The 24,652-nt window shown below is 41.9% G+C and overlaps 1 protein-coding gene across 2 annotated transcripts; it reads left to right on the top strand.

Annotated features, from left to right (window-relative positions):
- The first annotated feature begins 694 nt into the window (after nucleotides 1-694).
- Nucleotides 695-23,698, top strand: LOC115145869 (GTP cyclohydrolase 1). 2 transcript variants are annotated; one of them, XM_029687463.2, is made up of 6 exons: nucleotides 695-1,213; nucleotides 7,358-7,467; nucleotides 9,430-9,485; nucleotides 21,160-21,191; nucleotides 21,566-21,650; nucleotides 23,170-23,698. In XM_029687463.2, the coding sequence occupies exons 1-6, from the start codon at nucleotides 850-852 to the stop codon at nucleotides 23,294-23,296; spliced, it is 774 nt and encodes a 257-aa protein (XP_029543323.1). In that variant the 5' UTR covers nucleotides 695-849; the 3' UTR covers nucleotides 23,297-23,698. The 2 variants fall into 2 exon arrangements, with proteins under 2 accessions (XP_029543323.1, XP_064860195.1); XM_065004123.1 differs by lacking the exon at nucleotides 23,170-23,698 and adding an exon at nucleotides 22,801-23,161.
- The last annotated feature ends 954 nt before the right edge of the window (nucleotides 23,699-24,652 follow it).

Here is a 24,652-nt window from a genome sequence, read left to right as displayed (position 1 = left end):
TTATTTAATCTGTAGCCTAATAAACTGTATGCTCTCTTGACAAGTCATAGTGGGAGGACCACACAAAACATGACTCCCATGTTTACTTTGTTGTTATACACATATTTGCTCATAAAAGCGTTTCCACCACATTTCTCGCATAATTAATTTTTACTGCCACAAAAAGATCACCTTGTCAACATTTGGAAAGTTTACTGACAAATGTTCTGTTAACATCAGGCCTTTCATTACATTTTGTTTTATCTGACATGTACTTTGCTAGCATAAAAAGGTTGGATGGAAATCTTGTTAGGAGACTGCCATAATTGAAGTGGTTTATGGTGACCTCAAAATGAGAGGCGTTGGCCAAAACAGTCATCAGTGATTGGATCATCCCTAACCAATCAGAGTACCAAAGCCAATGACGAATTTTCAAAACGCCCAACCCATTGGTTTCTGAGACCAATCAGACGGTCTAGAATACATTTTCATTCTCAAAACCATCAGGGGGGTACTCAGAGCCAGACTCATTCCAGAGAAGAAACTAACATCCGTGGGCGTGGCGTAGCATTTGGCCGGAGAAAGGAGTTTGGGTAAGACAGGCAATGTTCTCCATTGGCTTACATACAACTGACAGAACGTGACGTACACAAAATGCTCGACCAATAGAAATGCACGAGGATTATATTGCATATAAAGCCATGGGGTACCAACGTCTGAGAGTGAGTGCTTCATGTACTTTGATGCATTCAGGTGACGGCAGTGTACTCTGCAGGTGGGGCGTTCAAAAACAAAGCTGCGTCCATTAAGCGAAAAACACTGGAAAGCGCATCCTCTATTAGTGAAAAGACCTTACGTCAATTCTGAACTATGGAGCGCTCAAAACAGTGTCACGATAATGAATCGGACAGTAAACCGACTACGAACGAAAGATCTATTAATGGACACTTGGTAAAAAAAGACAACCAGATCTTGGTAGGCCTAGCTCAAGGGACGGGGACGACCGGTGAGTCGAGTTCGCACACAAGGTCCTCGGTGGTAGAGGGCTGGAAGCATGAGCGCACCCGAAGTATGGAAGACAACGAGATCAACTTGCCTTGTCTTGCGGCTGCCTACACCACTATTCTCCGGGGGCTCGGGGAGGACCCGCAAAGACAGGGACTTCTAAAAACTCCGTGGAGAGCCGCGACTGCCATGCAGTTCTTCACCAAGGGCTACCAGGAGAAAATCATAGGTGAGTCAGCCGGAATGTCCCTTTCCCCAAGTTGTCAACACTTTCCTATGTTGTGACCTTAAAACTAAACATTTTAATTTACCTGAAATATAGACATTTAAATGTGATTTACTTAGGCTACTGAACTCCAATCAAGAAATCTGTTTTGGAAGGAGAAATATGCAATTTATTATGCTGATATAACTGTTATTTTTATATATATATATATTTACTGTACCAGTCAAAAGTTTGGACACACCTACTCATTCAAGGGTGTTTCTTTATTTTTACTCTTTTATACATTGTAGAATAATAGTGAAGACATCAACACTATGAAATAACACATGGAATCATGTAGTAACCAACAAAGTGTTAAACAAATCAAAATATATTTGAGATTCTTCAGTGGCCACCCTTTGCCTTGATGACAACTTTGCACACACTTGGCATTCTCTCAACCAGCTTCACCTGGAATGCTTTTTCAACAGTCTTGAAGGAGTTCCCACATATGCTGAGCACTTTTTGGCTGCTTTTCCTTCACTTTGCGGTCCAATTAATCCCAAACCATCTCAATTGGGTTGTGGTCGGGAGATTGTGGAGGCCAGGTAATCTGATGCGGCACTCAATTACTCATCTTCTTGATCAAGTATCCCTTACACAGCCCGGAAGTGTGTTGGGTCGTTGTTGAAAAACAAATGATAGTCCCACTAAGCGCAAACCAGATGGGCAAAAACCCTTGAATGAGTAGGTGTCCAAACTTTTGATTGATACTGTATGTAATACACACTTCTTACATCTGTAGTCTATGGTCAGGTGTTTCAGAAGATGCTTAACTTAACTCAATTAACTTGATTGTTTTTTTGTAAAACAATGTTCAGTATAAGAGCTACAGATTATTATTTAGAGCTGTGCAGTACAACATTTGAAATCATTATTGGCACTGGAGACAGGCTTCTCTCAAATGACCATAGTATGTGATTTAGAGCAGTTGAGTACAAAATAGTACATCAAGAAAGAAGGATGCACAATGCACTATGTTCAGCGTACATTCATAGACAAGTAACCCTACAATAAATGTTGTTTCTAATATTCTCTGTTTATGCACTTTCCCTCATTTGTCTGTGAAACCCCTCTTTCTACACAATACCGCTATTTCTGTCCATCCTTAGGAAACAGTTACCTTGCATATCCAGGCTCAACAAGTCCCCTGGTCAAGGATGACCAGGGGACTTGTTGAGCCTGGATATGCAAGGTAACTGTTATTGGTTCTGTTCTCCACGGTTGGGACTGTTTTAGTGGTGGAGCTGGGGAGCTGCCCTTCGCAGTATTATTAACTCCGCCCTCCTCCCACCAAAAACCCATCTGGAGTTGGTTTCGCGTGGAGCACTTTGAGGTTCCACGCGGAGAGAATGTGTTAGTGACACTCATCCTCTCTAGCTGAAAAACATGCATCTTGGATAACTTGAGAATGCTTGGACCCTGTCTGGTTTATATGGACTCAATGCTCTTTTCCCACTGTTTGAGGTGTTGTGGGAGTGGTATGGAAACGTGAGGGGCCAACCCTAACAGTAAATCCAGCAAAAAGTGAAGCGTCACGATGAGTCACGGATGTGTGTTCAGGAGCACTGAAGCAAGTAGTATTCTCTCCCTTTTTGGATTAGCTCTTATTCTGCACCACCACATTGTTTAAATGTGTAATGTCATTGAATTTAAGATTTTTGAAGAGCTGACTAACTTCTATGGCCAGTTTCACAAACCCAGACTAAGCCTGGATGAAAAACAAAGGAGAATCTCAAAGAAGAATATTCATTCCAAGTTCTTTTTAGTCCAGGAATAGGTTTAATCAGATTGCGGAAAACCGCAATAGGTGTCATATTCGCCTTGTCACAGTGAGCCAGTGGATATATGGATATACACTACAAAAGTATGTGGACACCCCCTTCAAATGAGTGAATTTGGCTTTTTCACCCATACCCGTTGCTGACAGGTGTGTGCAACACTCACTACCAAGTTCCAAACTGCCTCTGGATGCAACGTCAGCACACTAACTGTTCGTCGGGAGCTTCATGAAATGGGTTGAGCAGTGGAGACATGTTCTCTGGAGTGATGAATCACACTTCACCATCTGGTAGTCCGACGGACAAATCTGGGTTTGGCGGATGTCAGGAGAAGGCTACCTGCCCCAATGCATAGTGCCAACTGTAAAATTTGGTGGAGGAGAAATAATGGTCTGGGGCTGTTTTTCATGGTTCGGGCTAGGCCCCTTAGTTCCTGTGACGGGAAATATTAACGCCACAGCATACAATGACATTCTAGATGATTCTGTGCTTCCAACTTTGTGGCAACAGTTGGAGGGGAAGGCCCTTTCCGTTTCAGCATTACAATGCCCCCATGCACAAAGTGAGGTCCATACAGAAATGGTTTGTCGAGATCGGTGTGGAAGAACTTGACTGGCCTGCACAGAGCCCTGACCTCAACCCCATCGAACACCTTTGGGTTGAATGGGCCTGGCTCGCTGTCGGCGTTCCAAATCACCCAACATCAGTGCCCGACCTCACTAATGTTCTTGTGGCTGAATGAAAGCAAGTCCTCGCAGCAATGTTCCAACATCTAGTGGAAAGCCTTCCCAGAAGAGTGGAAGCTGTTATAGCAGCAAAGGGGGGACCAACTCCATATTAATGCCCATGATTTTGGAATGACATGTTCGACGAGCAGGTGTCCACATACTTTTGTGTGAGTGTGAGACTGTGTGGTTGCTTGCACATGCCATGTGTGTTTTGTGTGTGTGTGCGCATGTGTGTGCGCATGTGTGTGTCTGTTTGTGTGAGCAAATAAGTGACTCGTTTTATGAGTGCCCAGGGCGTACAGGATGTCAGTGTGAATAATGCAGAGCTGAACTGGTAGGTCTTACTTTTATAGGGTCTTCTAACTCCAACAGTGGACAGTCTCTTTCACTCACACACACACTTAGTTTCCACACATTCTCACTTATTCACAGAATTTCCACTAAAATCCCTCGATGCTGACCCAGACTTTGTCATTTCTGTTAATAAAAATAATGACTCGTGTTTGTTGCGCAAGACGGGTTCGTAGTGGAAAGAAATCTAGCCCTATGAGGCTCATTGTCCTTATTATTTTAATATAGTGTATTATAACATTTTGTTCATAGGGCATTATGACTAGGCTGTATAATTCCTTATCTAGTTGCTTATTAAGTGCTTATCTAGATGTTTATGAGCAGTTATTAGCACCTATGTCATGCATTATTATATATTTTGCAATAAATGCATTATGAAGTGGGTTCATGTTACTTCTCATTTATGCATTATGCTATGTGCTTATTATGCATTAGGAAGAAGGTATTCATAGGAAGAGATGCCATTCATGTTTAATGTATGATGCTATCAACACATGAGATTCCAAGAAAAACCTGAATGGCATATCCTTCATAGCTGCATTTGAAGGCAGTAAGCAAAATGCATATGTCCCGTTCGAGCGACTCACTTTTGTCAAGTCGTTGACCATCGTTGGTTACCGCCTTTCAAAGTGCTTTATAGGTATAAATTTGTCAGACTTGCAGTTTTTGATGAAGTCTCCTTCGGGTTGGTGCAGTTGCTTCTCACCAAGTGCACCATGCAGCCGTCACCTGCATTGTGGGATGCACTATTTGTCAACCAATCATTAAGGTGTTTCTTTCTCATTTAGGTGTTGATGCGAAGGGGCAGGGGGAGGACAGCACTGCTACAGGGGATTGAGAGAAGGGTAGTGAGGGAGGAAGGGAGAGAGAAAAAGGGAGATGGGGATAGAAAGCAGGTTGGCCACCAGCGCTTGACATCCTGACAATTTGTAATGTAGCCATAGTGACTGTGTGTGGTTTTTGTCTGAGATGAGTTGATGCTGATTTGATTTCCTGTTCTTTTGCTGTGGCCCAGTCACGTGTGTGTGTGTGGGGGGGGGGGTGTAGGGAACCAGACTGGTGAGGGGCAACTGCTCTCTGAACATCTGCTGCCCTTAGGTTGGTGAGATGAACTGGGGACGGTGCTCGATTTCATCAGTAGAGCTTTACCAAAATAACACATGGGAGGGAGACATTTGGCGTACTGCTTGAGTGGAAAACCCAAATAGTAGCACTGTTCCTTTAAGCACGGTCAAATATTATCATTAATGGACAGAACAATGTTCTTAATGACTTTATTCTAACCTACTGAACGTGTCAGAGAGCAGTGAATCTATGAAAGACTGTTACCTCCAATTGTCAATAAAGAAATCATAATATTCTAACAGTGATGTGAAATCAGCATTTGTTCATTTTGTTTTTTAACCAGTCTAGTGAAACTGCACTTGATATTCTAATAATTCTTATCCTATACATCAGCCATACTCAACTGATGGACCGGGGTCCAGATCCGGACCCAGAGCAGGGTCAGTACAGACTGCGGGTCCCAAAATAATAATTAAAAAATAAAATGTAAAAAAATATATATATTCGTTTTATTAGGAATTCAGTCAAATCTCATTTAATTTGTCACATGCGCCGAATACAACGGGTGTAGACTTTACTATGAAATGCTTGCTTACGAGCCCTTCCCATGGATGCAAAAGCAAGGTTTTTAATTTCCTGGCAGCCTATCTACTGAGGTTGGGTTGGAGTGGGAGGTAAAGTTACCATGGTAACATGGTGAGTGAGCAGAGGGTCTGACTTGTTGCTTTAGGGTCCTGCCTTGTTGTGGTTTTGCAGCTTGTCTGTGATTATTACAAAAATAAAAATAGTAACACGAGGAATAATGTACACAAGAATGAAGCTATATACAGGGAGTATCAGTACCAGATCAATGTATGAAGTAGATATGTACATGAAGGCAGGGTAAAGTGACTAGGCAGGATTGATGATGATGATGATGATATAATAATAAATAAACTGAGTAGCAGCGTGTGTGTGTCGGGTATTTTGGGTGAAAGTGTCAGCGTGGCGTGTGTGTCTATACACACTGTATATAGTCTTGTGAGTGGACATAGGGTCCGTGCAAGATGGGGTCAATGCAGATAGTCCGGCTAACCATCTAATGAACTATTTAGCAGTCCTATGGCTATTTAGCAGTCCTATGGCTATTTAGCAGTCTTATGGCTTGGGGGTAAAAGCTGTCTCGGAGCATGTTGGTCCGAGAGCCGAATGCTACTGTCCGGGAAACGGTACCAGAGCGAGTACCAGAGTGAGTTTGGGTGGCTGGAGTCTTTGGCAATTTTTCGGGCCTTCCTCTGACACCACCAGATATAGAGGTCCTTGGTGGCAGGGAGCTTGGCCCCCGTGATGTATTGGGTTGTCCGCAACACCCTCTGTAGCGCTTTGCGGTCGAGGGTGGTGCATTTGCCATACCAAGCAATGATTCAGCCAGTCAAGATGCTCTCGATGGTGCAGCTGTAGAACTTTTCTTTCAGCCTCCTGAGGGAGAAGACTATGTGGGGGTGTGTGGACTATTTTTAAGTCCTTAGTGATGTGGACTTTCTCATAGTAATTGTGTACCCCTGCTATACATTAACATTTAGTTAATTTAGCAGATGCTCTCATCCAATCAGCATATAGGCCTTGTCTGACTTATCAAACACTATGGCCTATGGTGAAACTACTGTTGTTGTTTAGTTTAGCTAGTGATCTCATCGCCATAGCGCCCAAACCGGCTGCTGCTTGTACAGACAAGTGGCAAAACCACATCAACAAGGCAGGACCCTAGAGCAACAAGTCAGACAGTCCACTCACTCACCATGTTACCATGGAAACTTACCTCCCATTCCAACCCAACCTCTGTAGATAGGCGGCCAGGAAATTAAAAACCTCCGTCAGGGAGAAGGGAGAGCGCATCGTCACAAACAGATAAAAACCCATGGATTTATTTGAACAATGATATGAGCTCCGCTAGGAGAGAAAATGAAATAAAATGACAAACAGGAAGAGCGGTAGGGCTATATGGGAGTCGAGATATAATTACAATGTTTGCCAGATAAAAACAGCAGGCTTATGGAATGGAGGTAGAGTGAATGATTAGGTTGCCGAGGGCTGTCTGGTCTCGTCTGTTGCGCGTCTTGTTAAGTGTCTCGGAGCTGTATGGCGTCGACTCGATGGGCCTTGCATTCATCCGTCTCACTCACTTTTTCTCTTTGCTTCCGCAGACGTGCTGAATGACGCAATCTTTGACGAGGACCACGACGAGATGGTGATCGTAAAGGACATTGACATGTTCTCCATGTGCGAGCACCACCTGGTGCCCATCTTTGGAAGGGTAACCTATTTGCACCCCAGACCCACACCAGTCCATGATGCACAATCTCCAATTATGGGGCATTTCTTCTAGGTTGGATCCTGCAATGAATCAACACAATAAAAATAAGGGTTTATACACATGTTTAACTCAGCGAAAGTGCTTCTCAGACAATCTTGTTCACAACAAGGAGTAGGCCTACTTTCTATATTACCTTGGCTTGCATGGTTGATTTTTATAAATTTTTGTGTGCGAGGTTAAGTTGTAGGCCTAATTCTGTGGCTGAGGTGATGCCACAATTTGAAATAAAATGAATAGGCTACTGTACTCTCACGCCTAATACCCCACTGCTAAACACCCCAAATAAGTGCCCCATGTAGAAACATCCTCAGGGGCACTGATAAGGCCTTTGTCCACTGAGCCTGTAATTGAGCCCAGCTGTGATTAAACTACTGGTAAGAAAAAATGGCAACCGGCACTGACCAAAGTGGCATTCCAAATGGCACCCTATTCCCTGTATAATACACTGTTTGTACTATATTGGCAATAGGATGCCATTTTGGAACACATCCCAAATTAACTGAAATCCTGTCAGTGGGGCTTCAAGTGAGACACGGTTGCCTTTGTAAAGTCTCCTGTTTTGACATTTTAGTACTGTAGACCTAGCATCCTCCCCTCTATTCTCCCCTCATCTTACCCCTCAGGTGTATGCCATTTTAGACCAAAGAGGGAGGCCATTGATCCGTTCATATCCTTTTCATGGTGCAAATGTGCCGTGATGATAGCGGTAGCAAGTGTTATCCACTCTCTCTCTGGACACACACACACGGGTCGTTTTTGTGGTGTGTGTTTGTTTGTCAGCGGCTGGCTGTCAGAAGGCCACATTACTCCCGTCCACCTAATTTCCCCGCTGATAGCTCCCTGTTGTCATCACAAGTGCTAGTCGCCTCTTATCAACACACTTATATATTTCCCCGCGCATCTATCTGAGCCGATCGCTGAGCGCTAATAATGACTCACCGATTTCTCCCCGGGAGCTCAGATCTAGATTAAAAATATTTTTTTAGCGCGTCCAGTCAGTCGTCTTTTAACGCTTTTAGTGTCTCTTATCACCTAACAACAAGGTGGTATTTGTTTTCATTGAGCTATGCTGTTAGGCCTACTTTTACACCACATACCTTTGAAAAACCATGATGCCCATATCTGATCCCAACTTTTAATCAAACGTGAATCCCTTTTTTTCAAAGTGAAGATTTTTCTTCATTTTTTACATTCACCCTGTTCAGAAATGCATTTTATCACCACCTAGCAAAAAGAGAGGGAGAAAAGAGTAGGAGGGGAAATCCTTGCATTCATGCCCTTTCTCTCTCTGCCTGTTTCAGCACATTGCTGCTGACATTTGAGTGGAGGGTGGGTGGGGAATGGGTGGAGGGAGGGGGTATTTAGCCTTCCAGTCATATGCAGTAGCAGGCTCACCAGCTGGATGGGGAGGAGAGTCGAGCTCAATCCTCTTCAGGGCTTTCATCTGCTGCTTATTTATCCATGGTGCAGACGTGACTCCCTTACCTCCCCTTCACTTCTCCGATGGCCTTTAGATAAATGTTGCCTTTTGACTTTGCTTCTTATGATTCTTATCTTTCCCACGCAGCAGCCCATCAAGGTGGAAAGCAAATGTTCAGCTTGCCTTCATCACGTGATGAGAACTTGTTGAGGAGAAATGTGTTCGCTCACTGAGCTAATGCCTAGGCTTTAGCTCAGCGGGCTAACAGTCTTCTTATACACAGAAGACATGGGGTGGAATCCATTGAGTCATATCCAGCCCACTTCAAACACTGAGATATACTGTACATATCATGCCAGTTGGGTCTGTTTGTCAGTGCAGAATTTGGGACAACATGATTTACTGTCTGTTGTTGTGAATATGCTATAATGCGGAAGTTGGCCATCATTAATGGAAGAATTGGTCTCTCTTCTCTCCCCCAGGTCCATATAGGCTACCTCCCCAATAAGAGGGTGCTGGGTCTCAGCAAGCTGGCCAGGTAAGTGTATGGAAAGTGTAATAGTGTATTTGCTATTGTGATATTAAATCAAATGTAATGGATGTCGCAAAAAGCTACTTAATTTTTCAATTGCAGTAAAAATTATTTTGAACAAAGGGGATAGTGTACTGAGACTTTCGACTTTAACAGCCTTCTTCAGTGTGGATATCGTTAGCTATTGATGTTCTTGCCGGTATACCAGGGAACCGCACCAAGGTATGGAATTCCTATGACAAAAAATCCTAACAGTAGGGTTGGATATTGGGAAATTGGAGGGATCGGGATTACCTAGACTCAATCCATGTGTGCAGTATCATGTACAAATATGTAATCTGTTCCTAGACAGTCCTTCAGGCAATACAGTACAATATGGTCACCTATTAGATAATAGGAACTACAACACTGTGATGAACTAAGAGGCTGACTCATGTTGTAGCCCAGAGAGCTGGACCTGGGTTTAGTGGGTTAGCTATACATTAGCTTCTACAGTGTAGCGTTCGTGTAGCATAGCAGTAGTGTTTGCTGTGAGGCTATTTAAGTGGAGAGGCCATTCAGGGTGGAACCTTAAGCTGATTAGGAGTGTGTATGTGACGAGAGGATTCTGATCCCATCTGACCCAATACCTGAGGCTTAGCCCCTTTCACTAATACATACTCTTACTTCCCTTCCCCACCCATGTGGTCATGGTGTCTATGCTACACGCAGCTACGCAGGCACACACGCTGATACACCAGTGCTCACCATACAAAACACAATACCAGCAATACTTTTATTTTTGAAAGAGTAACTTTTATTTTGGAGAGTACACTTCAGGTAATGGCACTGGCATGTATAGCGGTAAACTGTTTTACGGGCTCCTGACCAAAAATATTGTGCTAATCTTAACTTTTTTTTGTACATAATGTTTCCGCCATTGTTTACTATGACCGAAAAGAGCTTCTGGACTTCAGAAATGTGATCACTAACCTCTGATTTGGATGAAGAATTCTACTAATCCCAGACACTCGAAAGAGGAAAAGACGTTCCATATAGAGGCCGACGTGGGGGCACTCTGATGAAAGCAGAGAGTGAATAAACCACCCCTACCGTCTGTTCTATCTGCGAATCACTGTAGAACAAACTAGACGAGCTCTGTTCAAAAGTATCCTATCAACGGGACCTGAAGAACTGTGGCTGAACGAGGACATGGTTATTATAAAGCTAGCTAGTTTTTCTATGCATCGGCAAGACAGAACGGCAACTCAAGGGTGGGTGGGGTGTCTTTTTATTTAAAATTTTAAAAAAATTGTGATATCCAATTGAGTTCCAATTACAAACTTGTCTCATCACTGCAACTCCCCCAACGGTCCATTAACAAAAGCTGGTTCGCGATCTCTAATATCAAGGAGTTATAACTCATGATTAGCTGTAGACCATACTATTTACCCAGAGTTTATTTATATTTTTCGTAGCTGTCTATTTACCACCACAAACCGATGCTAAGCACTAAGACCGCACTCAACGAGCTTATATAGGGCCATAAGTCAACAAGAAAATGCTCATCCAGAGGCAGCGCTCCTAGTTGCCGGTTATTTTAATGCAGGAAAACTCAAATCCATTTGACTTCATTTCTACCATGTCACCTGTGCAACTAGAGGGGGAAAAAACTCCAGATCACCTTTACTCTACAAACAGAGACTCATACAAAACTCATCCTCCATTTGACCCTAACTCTTATCATCCTGATTCCTGCTTACAAGCAAAAACCCAAAAAGGCAGTACCAGTGACACGCTCAATTTGGAAGTGATCTGATTAGGTGAATGCTAAGTTTCAGGACTGTTTTGCTTGCACAGACTGGAATATGCACTGGGATTCATCCGATGGCATTGAGAAGTGCGCCACATCAGTCACTGGCTACATTAATAAGTGCATCGACGATGTCGTCTCCACAATGACGATACGTACATACCCCAACCAGAAGCCATGGATTTCAGGCAACATCCGCCATGAGCTATAGGCTAGAGCTGCCGCTTTCAAGGAGTGGGACACGGACGCTTATAAGAAATCCCACTATCATACTATACCTGACACTCGTCTGATGTGGCAGGGCTTGCAAACTATCACGGATTACTAAGGGAAACCCAGCCATGCGCTTCCCAATGACACACGCCTGACGAGCTAAATGCCTTCTATGCTCGCTTTGAGGCAAGCAACACTGAACCATGCGTGAGCGCACCACCTGTTACGGACGACTGTGTGATCACACTCACCGCAGCCGACGTGAGTAAGACTTTTAAACAGGTTAACATTCTCAAGGCTGCAGACGGATTACCAGGACGCGTACTCGGAGCATGCACTGATCAGTTGGCAAGTGGCTAAACTGACATTTTCAACCCCCAGTCTGTAATACCTACATGTTTCAAGCAGACCACCATAGTGCCTGTGCCCAAGAACGCCAAGGTAACCTGTCTAAACTAATCACCCCATAGCATTATTGCCCCATACCATTAAATACTTTGAAAGGCTGGTCATGGATCACATCAGCAAATGCATCCAATACCAATTTCTGAAAATGTTAAATAGTGAAACATTAAAGTTATCTTTTTTAGATAAATGATTTGGGGACGTGAATATGTTAGTATAATTTTATTAAAACACACTGTTTTGCAATGAAGGTCTACAGTACTTTCTGCGTGTAGCCGGAGGACAGCTCGTTTCTGTCCTGCTCTGGGTAGATTGACTTCAATACAAAACCTTAGGAGGCTCATGGTTCTCACTCCATTCCATAAACTTACACAGTAATTATGACAACTTCCAGAGGACGTTCTCCAACCTATCAGAACTCTTGCAGCATGAACATGACAAGTTGTCCACCCTATCAAAGGCCTACCCCGGTCAAACCCTCCCCTTCTATCATGGGTGATGCTGGGCCAATTGTGAGCCACCCTATGGGTCTCCCGATCACAGCCGGTTGTGTTACAGCCCAGGATCGAACCAGGGTCTGTAGTGACACCTCTAGCACCGCAATGCAGTGCCTTAGATTACTGCGCCACTCTGGAGTCATAACCATGTTATAACAGCTGACAACTTGTCATAACCTGTCATAATATGGTCATACCACTCATAACCCATATTTATCCCTGTTATGACATTTTGCGTGATTGTATGGCTGGTTATGACGCATACATAAGTGTCAAAACCCACATTTATTCAAATATTTTTTTGCCCTGCCAAGAAGTTTCCTTTCGTTTCTTAAATCCTTTGTTATATTCTGCATTTTTTTAAATAACTTTTAGAAAATACACTTTATGACACTGTCATGAAGCATTATGACCATCCTGTGTCACTTTACTTGGACTAAGAAAATGCACTTTATGACACTGTCAAGAAGCATTATGACCATCATTATATAAGCCAGATAGGCCTATCACCTACATACCCTCTTTTTGACTGATATAAGGGCGTCTTGTCCTGCTGCTGAAATCCGCTCCTGCATTCATCCCAGTCATCGGCAACAGAGCATTAGGGTACAGTAGGTGCATGTCTGACATCAATGTGTGCGCAATTGCAATTACTTTCGGAGTACGACAGTAAAAGACAAACAAAACTTCAGAACGGGAAGCAATAGAAATAGCGCTCATAGAACAGCTCTACCCCTTTTTAGACTTGCTTTCAATGATAATGACAGATCTATACTGGGCAAAAATATAAATGCAACATGTAAAGTGTTGGTCCCATGTTTCATGAGTTGAAATAAACGATCCCAGAAATGTTCCATACGCACAAAAAGCTTATTTCTCTAATTTTGTGCACAAATATGTTTACATCCCTGTTATTTCTACTTGGCCAAGATTATCCATCCACCTGACAGGTGTGATATATCAAGAAGCTGATTAAACAGCGTGATAATGCTGGGGATAATAAAAGGCCTCTCTAAAATGTACTGTTTTGTCACACAACACAATGCCACAGATGTTTTGAGGGAGTGTGCAATTGTCATGCTGACTGCAGGAATGTACATCAGAGCTGTTGCCAAGGAATTACATGTTAATTTCTCTACCATAAATCGCCTCAAACATAGTTTTAGAGAATTTGGCAGTACGTCCAATGGGCCTCACAACCGTAGACCATGTCAGTTCCGGTTTCACCTAAGGGATTGTCTAAAACCAGCCACCTGGTCAGCTGATGAAACTGTGGGTTTACACAAACTTTCAGAAACCGTCTCCGGGAAGGTAATCTGCATGCTTGTCCTCACCAGCGTCTTGACCTGACTGAAGTTTAGCGTCGTAACCAACTTCAATGAGCACTGGCACGCTGGAGAAGTGTGCTCTTCACGGATTAAGCCCAGTTTCAACTGTACCGGCAGATGTGGCGTCATGCAGGCGAGGGGTTTGCTGATGTCAATGCTGTGAACAGAGTGCCCCATGGTGGAGTTATGGCAGGCAGAGCATCCTTCGATGTCGGCTCTTCCTATCATTGTGAAGCAGAATTCACCAAGCGTTGGATTGTTCACCCACTAATAGGGAACGTGAGCTGTGTTTAGACCGTCGTGAGACAGGTTAGTTTTACCCTACTGATGATGTGTTGTTGCAAGCTACGGACAACGAACACAATTGCATTTTATCGATGGCAATTTGAATGCACAGAGAAACCGTGTCGAGATCCTGAGTCCCATTGTCGTGCCATTCATCCGCCGTCATCTGTACACAATTCCTGGAAGCTAAAAATGCCCCAGTTCTTCCATGGCCTGCATACTCATCAGACATGTCGACCATTGAGCATATTTTGGGATGCTCTGGATTGACGTGTACGACAGCGTGTTCCAGTTCCTGCCAATATCCAGCAACTTTGCATAGCCATTGAAGAGAAGTGGGACAACATTTCAAGGGACACAATCGACAGCCTGATCAACTCTATTGTGAAGGAGATGTCGCGCTGCATGAGCCAAATGGTGGTCACACCAGATACTGACTGGTTTTCTCATCCACGCCCCTACTTTATTTTTTAAGTATCTGTGACCATCTGATGCATATGTTTATTTCCAGTAATGTGAAATCCATAGATTAGGGCCTAATAAATATATTTCAATTGACCTTTTTATATGTACTAAGTAATTTAGCGTTAATATTTTTGTTCAGTGAATAACACACACTTCTATGTGAATTTGGTTGTCGCCCAAAAAGTTATATTGCAGCTTTAATGTTACTTAGCTAGCGAATGCAGCTATCTAGTTTCACTTGCTCAAACAGATAGGGATGCTATGTTAGCTAGCTACCTATGACTATCCAACACTGGAACTCTTCCAAGTCGAGGTAAGCTTTTGGTTTTATTAATTTATAGCAACCCGGGCTCGCCAGTGTAACTGTTGCTGTACACTATACTGCATGATTGTAGCGGGTTTACTAACACGTTAGTTCTAGTAAATACAGTTAAAGTCGGAAGTTTACATACACCTTAGCTAAATATATTTAAACTCAGTTTCACAAATCCCTTTTTTTAATCCCAGTAAAAATTCCCTGTTTTAGGTCAGTTAGGATCACCACTTTATTTTAAGAATGTGAAATGTCAGAATAATTGTAGAGAGAATGATTTATTTCAGCTTTAATTTATTTCTTCACATTCCCAGTGGGTCAGAAGTTTACATACACAGTCAATTAGTATTTGGTAGCATTGCCTTTAAATGGTTTAATTTGGGTCAAACGTTTCGGGTAGCCTTCCACAAGCTTCCACAAGCTTGGGTGAATTTTGGCCCATTCTTCCTGACAGAGCTGGTGTAAACTGAGTCAATTTGTAGGCCTCCTTTCTCGCACATGCTTTTTCAGTTCTGCCCACAAATCTTCTATGGGATTGAGGTCAGGGCTTTGTGATGGCCACTCCAATACCTTGACTTTGTTGTCCTTAAGCCATTTTCCCCCAACTTTGGAAGTATGCTTGGGGTCATTGTCCATTTGGAAGACCCATTTGCGACCAAGCTTTAACTTCCTGACTGATGTCTTGAGATATTGCCTCCAATATATCCACGTAATTTTCCGCCTCATGATGCCATCTATTTTGTGAAGTGCACCAGCCCCTCTTGCAGCAAAGCACCCCCACAACATGATGTGGCCACCCCAGTGCTTCACGGTTGGGGTGGTGTTCTTCGGCTTGGAAGCCTCCCCCTTTTTTCTTCCAAACATAATGATGTCCATTATGGCCAAACAGTTCTATTTTTGTATCATCAGACCAGAGGACAGTTCTCCAAAAAGTACAATCTCTGTCCCCATGTGCAGTTGCAAACTGTAGTCTGGCTTTTTTTTATGGCGGTTTTGGAGCAGTGGCTTCTTCCTTGCTGAGAGGCCTTTTCAGGTTATGTCGATATAGGACTCGTTTTAGTGTGGATATAGATACTTTTGCACCTGTTTCCTCCAGCATGTTCACAAGGTCCTTTGCTGTTGTTCTTGGATTGATTTGCAATTTTCACACCAAAGTACGTTCATATCTCTAGAAGACAGAACGCGTCTCCTTCCTGAGCGGTATGACAGCTGCGTGGTCCCATGGTGTTTATACTTGCGAAATTGCTCCCGAGGATGAACCAGACTTGTGGAGGTCTACAATTTATTTTCTGAGGTGTTGGCTGATTTCTTTTTGATTTTCCCATGATTTTCCCAGGCCTTGAAATAAATCCACAGGTACACCTCCAATTGACTCAAATTATGTCAATCAGAAGCTTCTAAAGCCATAACATATTTTTCTGGAATTTTCCAAGCTGTTTAAAGGCACAGTCAATTTAGTGTATGTAAATTTCTGGCCCACTGAAAAATGAGTTTTAATGACTCCAACCTAAGTATATGTAAACTTCTGACTTAAACTGTATATTTACTATGATGTTAGCTAATATGGTGAACTATTTAGTGGTTTGGCTTGGATTATTATTATTATTTTTTGCCTGGTCACAGACTAGCGAATAGATGTGAGAAGGAATTATACGACGAGCAAAGTGATCATACTGTTTGTATGTGGCAGCTATTAAAATAGACTATTAGGGGTGTATTCATTCTGCTAATTCTTTTGAAAAACGTTTCTTAAAATGAAGCAAACGGAACGAAACGGGGATAAACACAACTGAATTTTCATCTGTTTGGACTAATGATTACACCCTAGATCAGCTAAATGCAGGTGAGTTTGCATTATTGAATATGTCGTTGTATGTCACCTTGATCACTAAAAGATTTTCTCTTTTGTTGTAAACTTTCATATGTAAGCTAGGTTGTAGCAACCTCATGATGGGTATAGGGAAAATTCAAGTATCATGTAGAAACCTAAACCTATCGCTGTATGAATGGAATATGAATCAGTCATCCAATATTCTGTAATAGAAATAAGGCCAGGTAAAAACATACTGTATATTTTTTTAAATGTTAGGGCCTTAGCTTAGGTGTTAGAAAGGCCCAAAAAATGGTCAGACTCCAGCCACCCAAGCCACAGACTGTTCTTTCTGCTACCGCATGGCAAGCAATACCAATGCACCAAGTATGGAACCAACAGGACCCTGAACCGTTTCTACCCCCAAGCCATAAGACTTCTAAACAAGACTGCTAAATACCTAAACAAATGGCTCCCTGGACTACCTGCATTGACTCTTTTTTTTTTGCACGAACTCTCTTTTGCACTTGATTCTATTCCAGACATTACAATGAGTCCATCCTCCTATAGTTCTCCCCACCAGCCTCCACTGACTCTCACATACTTACACTGACACCCAAACACCTACACTACCGTTCAGAAGTTTGGGGTCACTTAGAAATGTCCTTGTTTTTTAAAGAAAAGCAAAAAATGTTTGCCCATTTTTAAAATAACATCAAATTGATCAGAAATACATTGTTAATGTTGTAAATGACTATAAATTCTTGTTCTGAGAAATTAAGGCTATTCCATATTGCCAAGCAACTGAAGATCTCGTACAACGCTGTGTACTACTCCTTTCACAGAACAGCGCAAATTGGCTCTAACCAGAATAGAATGAGGAGTGGGAGGCCCCGGTTCACAACTGAGCAAGAGGACAAGTACATTACTGTGTCTAGTTTGAGAAACAGACGCCTCACAAGTCCTCAACTGGCAGTTTCATTAAATAGTACCCGCAAAACACCAGTCTCAACGTCAACAGTGAAAAGGCAACTGCGGGATGCTGGCCTTTTGCACATTAACCCTCTGAATGGCAAGCATGCATGCATACATACATACATGCATACCATGTCTCAAGGCTTAAAAATCCGTCTTTAACCTGTCTCCTCCCTTTCATCTGCACTGTTTGAAGTAGATTTAAACAAGTGGCATCAATAAGGGATCATAGCTTTCATCTGGTCAGTCTGGAATGGAAAGATTACGTGTTCCTAATGTTTTGTACACTCAGTGTATAGCCATGTTATTCACTGTATTTATTCCTCGTGTGGCTATATTTTTACAAAAAAAAATATAACTCTGCATTGTTGGATATGGACCTGCAAGAAAGCATGTCACTGTTAGTCTACACCTGTTGTCTACGAAGCATGTGACATATACAATTTTATAAGAATTGAGCTCTGAAAGGCGTTGCACCCAAAATGTGCTTCATTGAGATGGATGCAACAGTTTTATCCCTTCATATCGATGCATCTGCCAATTTGAAAGTCTTCGTAATCCTCTTGTTCTGTGGCATTTTGCTGAGCCAAGTGATGGAACTGCAGGGATAGGAGAGGTCATGTTTGTAAAAGAGCATTGGGTCAAAGGGGAAGGTATGTCAGGCTATGATGAGGCTAGCGTGATCCACTGCTCTGCTACTCAGATTGACTCACTGGAGGTTGGAACTTGCAACTGGTTGTCAGTGTGACTGGCACAGAATACCACACACTCCTTGAAAATCACCAGAATTTGATCTCTCAGCAGGAAATTAAAACTTGTCTATTCAAGGTTTCTAAAGTTTTTAATTTCTACTTTCGACTTGATTTCCTCATGCGAAAAATGTATCAACCACTACAATTTAAAATATATATATAATTCACATTTCCTGCTGTAGTAAACTGGCTAAAATTAAGTTCCTACATCTGTATGCACAGTGGCTTCAGAAAGTATTCACACCCCTTGACTTATTCCACATTTTGTTGTTACAGCCTGAATTTAACATTTATTACATTTAGTAAAAAGTAAAATAAATACAAAATTACATTAATTAAAAATGAAAAGCTGAAACGTCTTGAGTCAACTATTTAACCCCTTTGTTAGGGCAAGCCTAAATAAGTTCAGGAGTAAAAATGTGCTTAACAAGTCACATTTATTTTAACCTTTTAAAAGGCAAGTCAGTTAAGAACAAATTCTTATTTACAATGACGGCGTATCCCTGCCAAACCCAGGCGACGCTGGGCCAATTGTCCGCCACCCTATGGGACTCCCAATCACGGCCGGATGTAATACAGCCGATACATAATAAATTGCTTGGATTGACGCTGTGTGAATAATAGTGTTTAACATGATATTGGAATAACTACCTAATCTCTGTTCCCCACACATACAGTTATCTGTAAGGTCCCTCAGTTGATCAGTGAATTTCAAACACACATTTAACCTCAAAGACCAGGGAGATTTTCCAATGCCTCACAAATAAGGGCACCTATTTAGTAGATACAAAAATAAATAATGAATAGCAGACATTGAATATCCCTTTGAGCATGAGGATGTTATCAATTACACTTTGGATGGGGTATCAAAACACCTAGTCACTACAAAGACACAGGCGTCTTTCCTAACTCCGTTGCCGTAGAGGAAGATAGCTGTATAACAGTATTGCTTCCATTTATCTCCTCGCCCCTACCTGGGCACAAACCAGGGACCCTCTGCACACAACAACAGACACCCACTGTTACCTAATTGCTCCACAAAAGCAGCAGCCCTTGCAGAGCAAGGGAAACAACTACTTCAATGTCTCAGAGTGAGTGACGTCACCGATTGAAATGTTACTAGCGCGCACCCCGCTAACTAGCCAGCCATTTCACACCAGTTACTCACCCTCCTTTTCCGCAGAAACCAGTGATCCGGGTCAACAGCATCAATGTAACAGTTTTGCTTCCGTCCCTCTCCTCGCCCCGAACCAGCACACATAGACAATAAGTCACACTCAAAGCACCATTACCCATCGCGCCACAAAAGTTTCCCTTGGCTTGGCAACTACTTCAAGGTCTCAGCAAGTGACGTCACCGATTTGAAACGCTACTAGCGCGCACCTCACTTACTAGCTAGCCATTTCACACTGGTTTTCAACCGCTCAAGGATTTCACCATGAGGCCAATGGTGACTTTGAAACAGTTACAGCGTTTTAATGGCTGTGATGGGAGAACTGAGGATGCATCAACAACATTGTAGTTACTCCACAATGCTAACCTAATTGACAATGACAAGAAAGAAGCCTGGACATAATGCAAATAGGACACGTTTTGGAATATTTGTAACAAGGCACTAAAGAAATAGTGCAAAAAAATTGGCCAAGCAATTAACTTTTTGTCCTGAATACAAAGTGTTATGTTTGGGGCAAATCCAATATAGCACATTACGGAGTTCCACTCTCCATATTTTCAAGCATAGTGGTGGTTGCATCATGTTATGCATATGCTTGTAATCTTTAAGGACTAGGGAGTTTTTCAGGATAAAAAAGAAATGGAATGGAGCTAAAACCTGGTTGTGTCTGCTTTCCACCAAACACTGGAAGATGAATGAATCTTTCAGCAGGACAATAACCTAAAACACAAGGCCAAACCTACACTGGAGTTGCTTACCAAGAAGACGGTGAACATTACGTAGTGGCCAAATTAGTTTTGAATTAAATCTATGACAAAATCTGAAAAATGGTTGTCTATCAATGATCAACAACCAATGTGACAGAGCTTGAATAATTTTGAAAAGGATCATGGGCAAATGTTGCACTATCCAGGTGTGGGAAGTTCTTAGACATAAAGACACAGCTGTAATCACTGCCAAAGGTGCCTCTACAAAGTATTGACTCAGGGGTGTGAATACTTATGAGATATTTCTATGTTATTTCTAATACATTTGCGAAAACAAATCTACAAACATGTTTTCACTTGGTCATTATGGGGTATTGTGTGTGTGTAGATGGTTGAGGGGGATGTATTTATCCATATAAAAAAATGCATTTATCCATTTTGAATTCAGGCTGTAACACAATATGTGGAATAAGTCAATGGGTGTGAATACTTTCTGAAGGCAAAGTTGGCTTTTTTAAACCAAAGACTCATTGCAGAAGGTACACAATAAAAATAACACTTTTTTTTTTACCCAATATTCATATTAAATCACAACATTTATTATGGGTCCTGAAGAAACACTGTAGCAGATAAATTCCTATTACTGAAAGATTTCCCAGTGTATTGTGTATGCAAAAATTGGATGGATTTGATTGAGTCTGTTCTTTAAACAAACAAATTACAACAGCTCTTAGAAACTTCACCCTGTCCAAACCAATACAAATCAACCTATTTGAGTGACACTGTAAAGTGTGACCTCTGTTGTGAAGAGATGTCTATTTCTAGTTTCCACTCTGTCCCTGAAGAATGTGTAATCCCTCTTTGACAATGTAAGCCTATTTGCCTCACTGTAAATCTTACCACTTGGGTGTTCTCATGTAATGAAAGTTTTTTCCCAATGCCTTTTCCCCTAATCTCTCCCCAGGATTGTTGAAATCTACAGCCGTCGACTGCAAGGTATTTCCAGACATATAACAATCAATTTATACTTTCGAGAGTTGATGGACAATAAAGTGAACTAGAGTTTTTATTCTGTCTCAAAGACAATATTTGTGTAATTTTTTTTTAGGACTTGTCATTCGTGTATTCTTACACTGTAAATACCACAGTAACAACTTATTAATTGCATTCAAATTCAAATCGTGCATTATTTTTATTCCCACATTGTCCTTTTTCGAGATGGTCAGTTGGTTGACAGCCTGGTAAGTGTTGTTACTTAGAACAAACAGTAACCTGCCATGAACCTGCCATGTCATGGTCGATCATGTCAGATATCGTGTTTGACTTTGCTCTCTGACTTGGACCGTGTTTATCTGTCTGTTCTCTTTCAGTTCAAGAGCGGTTGACCAAACAAATTGCTGTGGCGATCACTGAAGCTCTGCAGCCTGCCGGGGTGGGCGTCGTCATTGAGGCAACGTATGTCTCTTTCTCTCTTTTCCCTCACCACTGATATTAAAAGCCCCATACATTAAAGATGCACTATGGAAAAATGTGGCTTGAATGTTAGCTGTATGGTGTATACACATTCATATGAACAAATCCTTAGTTTTAGGAAAACAAATATGCCCTTTCTCTTCCCAATGAGGTAGTTTCTGGGCAATATCTGTCAAGTCTATCCACAGAGGCAAAAGTACCTTATTGCCAATGCAATAATGTCAGTCAAAACACAAACACACATAATTGAAACCAAATATATTGTGCAAGGTCATATCTGGACAATCTTCAATGCGTCACTAACAGGACATTTCTCATACACCCACATCTAATAACTACAGCTAAAAGAAAAAGTGTTTTAACCCTTTGAAATTACCTGGATTTCTGCATAAATTGGTTATCAAATTTGATCGGATCTAAGTCACAACAATAGACCAACAGTGTGCTTAAACTAATAACACACACATTATTGTATTTCATTCAGTGTAGGTTGGAAAAAGTATGTGAACCCCTAGGCTAATAACTTCTCCAAAAGCTAATTGGAGTCAGGAGTCAACTAACCTTATTTCCCTCACCAACTTTAAACATCAACTATCTGAGCAGCTAACCGATCGCTGCAGCTGTACATAGTCCATCTGTAAATAGCCCACCTAATCTATCTACCTCATCCCCATACTGTTTTTATTTTATCTACTTTTATGCTATTTTGCACACCAGTATCTCTACTTGCCCATCATCATCTGCTCATTTATCACTCCAGTGTCAATCTGCTAAATTGTAACTATTCGCTCCTATGGCCTATTATTGCCTACCTCCTCATGCCTTTTGCACACACTGTATATAGACTTTCTTTTTTCTACTGTGTCATTGATTTGTTTGTGTTATTGGCTTGTTTATTGCTTACTCCATGTGTAACTCTGTGTTGTTGTCTGTGTCACACTGCTTTGCTTTCTTGGCCAGGTCACAGTTGCAAATGAGAACTTGTTCTCAACTATCCTACCTGGTTGAATAAAGGTGGAAAAAAAGAAAAGAAAAACCTGGAGTCCAATCAATGAGATGAGATTGGAGATGTTGGTTAGAGCTGCTTTGCCCTATAGAAAACACTCACAACATTTGAGTTTGCTATTCACAGGAAGCATTGCCTGATGTGAACCATGCCTTGAACAAAAGAGATCACAGAAGACCTAAGATGTATTATTGTTGACTTGCATAAAGCAAGAAAGCGTGTTACAAAAGTATCTCTAAAAGCCTTGATGTTCATCTGTCCACGGTAAGACAAATTGTCTAAAAATTGAGAAAGTTCAGCACTGTTGCTACTCTCCCTAGGAGTAGCCGTTCTCTGTGGACAGATTAAACTAAAGTTGCATTGTTTGGAAGGAACACACAACACTGTGTGGAGAAAATCCAGGTATTTCCAAAGGGTTCACATACTTTTTCTTGCCACTGTATAACACCAATGTATAATGATGCATTTTGTCTCTCCTCCATTCTTCCTGCATAGTCACATGTGCATGGTGATGAGGGGGGTGCAGAAGATGAACAGCAAGACTGTGACCAGCACCATGCTGGGGGTGTTCCGGGAGGACCCCAAGACACGGGACGAGTTCCTCACCCTCATCAGGAGCTGAGAGGGACAACCAGCCCACAAACCTGCTGCACAGCCCAACTCGGATCCACTCTCCCTGTCGCCTGGTTGGAGCAGCAGCCGGCACACAGCAATTTCTGTACAAAGCCTAGAGTCCGGGCTTGGTGGGTGTGTGTGCGTTGTGTGTGTGTGTTTTATTCCTCCACCCCCTTCCAAATCATCATATGGTCACATGACATAGCCATGTATGTATTACTTAATGCTGTCTGCCAGGTGGCAGGCTTAACCTAAAAAACACTAATCATTGAGCCAGTGTTTTTATGGTTGCTTAATTTTGTCCTTTATTTTTTTATTTACTTTTAATAAGATTGAACTACCAATTACAGTAAAGATACTTACACCTACATAGGAACATCCTAATATTAAAAACAATTGATCAATCTTCCTTTTTACTTTTATCCTGATATATTTTTGCAATATATTTTTATCCATGTAAGCTAGGACCATAGGGTTTTATTCCAAAACTGACATATCTGTAAAGTGGAAGCATTATAGATTCCGCTATATAAATTAAGGTAATTTTGCGTTTGAGCCGACATACACTGAGTGTAAAAAACAACTTTAAGAACTGCTTTTTCCACGACAGACTGACCCGGTGAATCCAGTTAAGATATGATCCCTTATCGATGTCACTTGTTAAATCTACTTCAATCAGTGTAGATGAAGGGAAGAAGACAATAAATAATTATTTTTAAGCCTTGAGACAATTGAGAATGTGTGCCATTCAGACATTGAATGGGCAAGACAAGATTTAAGTGCCTTTGAACAGGGTATGGCAGTAGGTGCCAGGCACACCGGTTTTGTTGTGTCAAGAACGGCAACGCTGCTGGGCTTTTCACGCTCGACAGTTCTAAGAATGGTCCACCACCCAAAGGACATCCAGACAACTTGACACAACTGTGGGAAGCATTGGAGTCAACATGGGCCAGCATCCCTGTGGAATGCTTTCGACACCTTGTAGAGTCCATGCCCTGACGAATTAAGGCTGTTCTGAGGGAGGGGGGTGCACTCAACTCAACTCGCTCTGCTTGTGCTCACTGCTCATTGACTGTCTGTATTGTAATTGTTTTTAAAAACCTGCCCAGGGACTGCGGTTGAAAATTAGCCAGTTGGCTAAAACCGGCACTTTTACAGAAACGTTGATCAATGTGCACTGTCCCATAAAAATAAACTCAAACTCAATAGGAAGGTGTTCTTAATTTTTTTTACACTCATTGTATGCATTGTTTACCGTGAATGTCGTCTCCGCTAAAGCAGGAACATTGCCTTTAAATGTAAATTTATGGATTACTATAATCATATGTATTTAACCTTGCCTTATACCAAACCTATTCAAGTG

The sequence above is a fragment of the Oncorhynchus nerka genome, linkage group LG18 (genome assembly GCF_034236695.1).
Source record: "Oncorhynchus nerka isolate Pitt River linkage group LG18, Oner_Uvic_2.0, whole genome shotgun sequence".
Classification (NCBI taxonomy): Eukaryota; Metazoa; Chordata; class Actinopteri; order Salmoniformes; family Salmonidae; genus Oncorhynchus; species Oncorhynchus nerka.
Note: the sequence above shows the minus strand (reverse complement) of the source record. Positions and strands in the feature narration are given on the sequence as shown.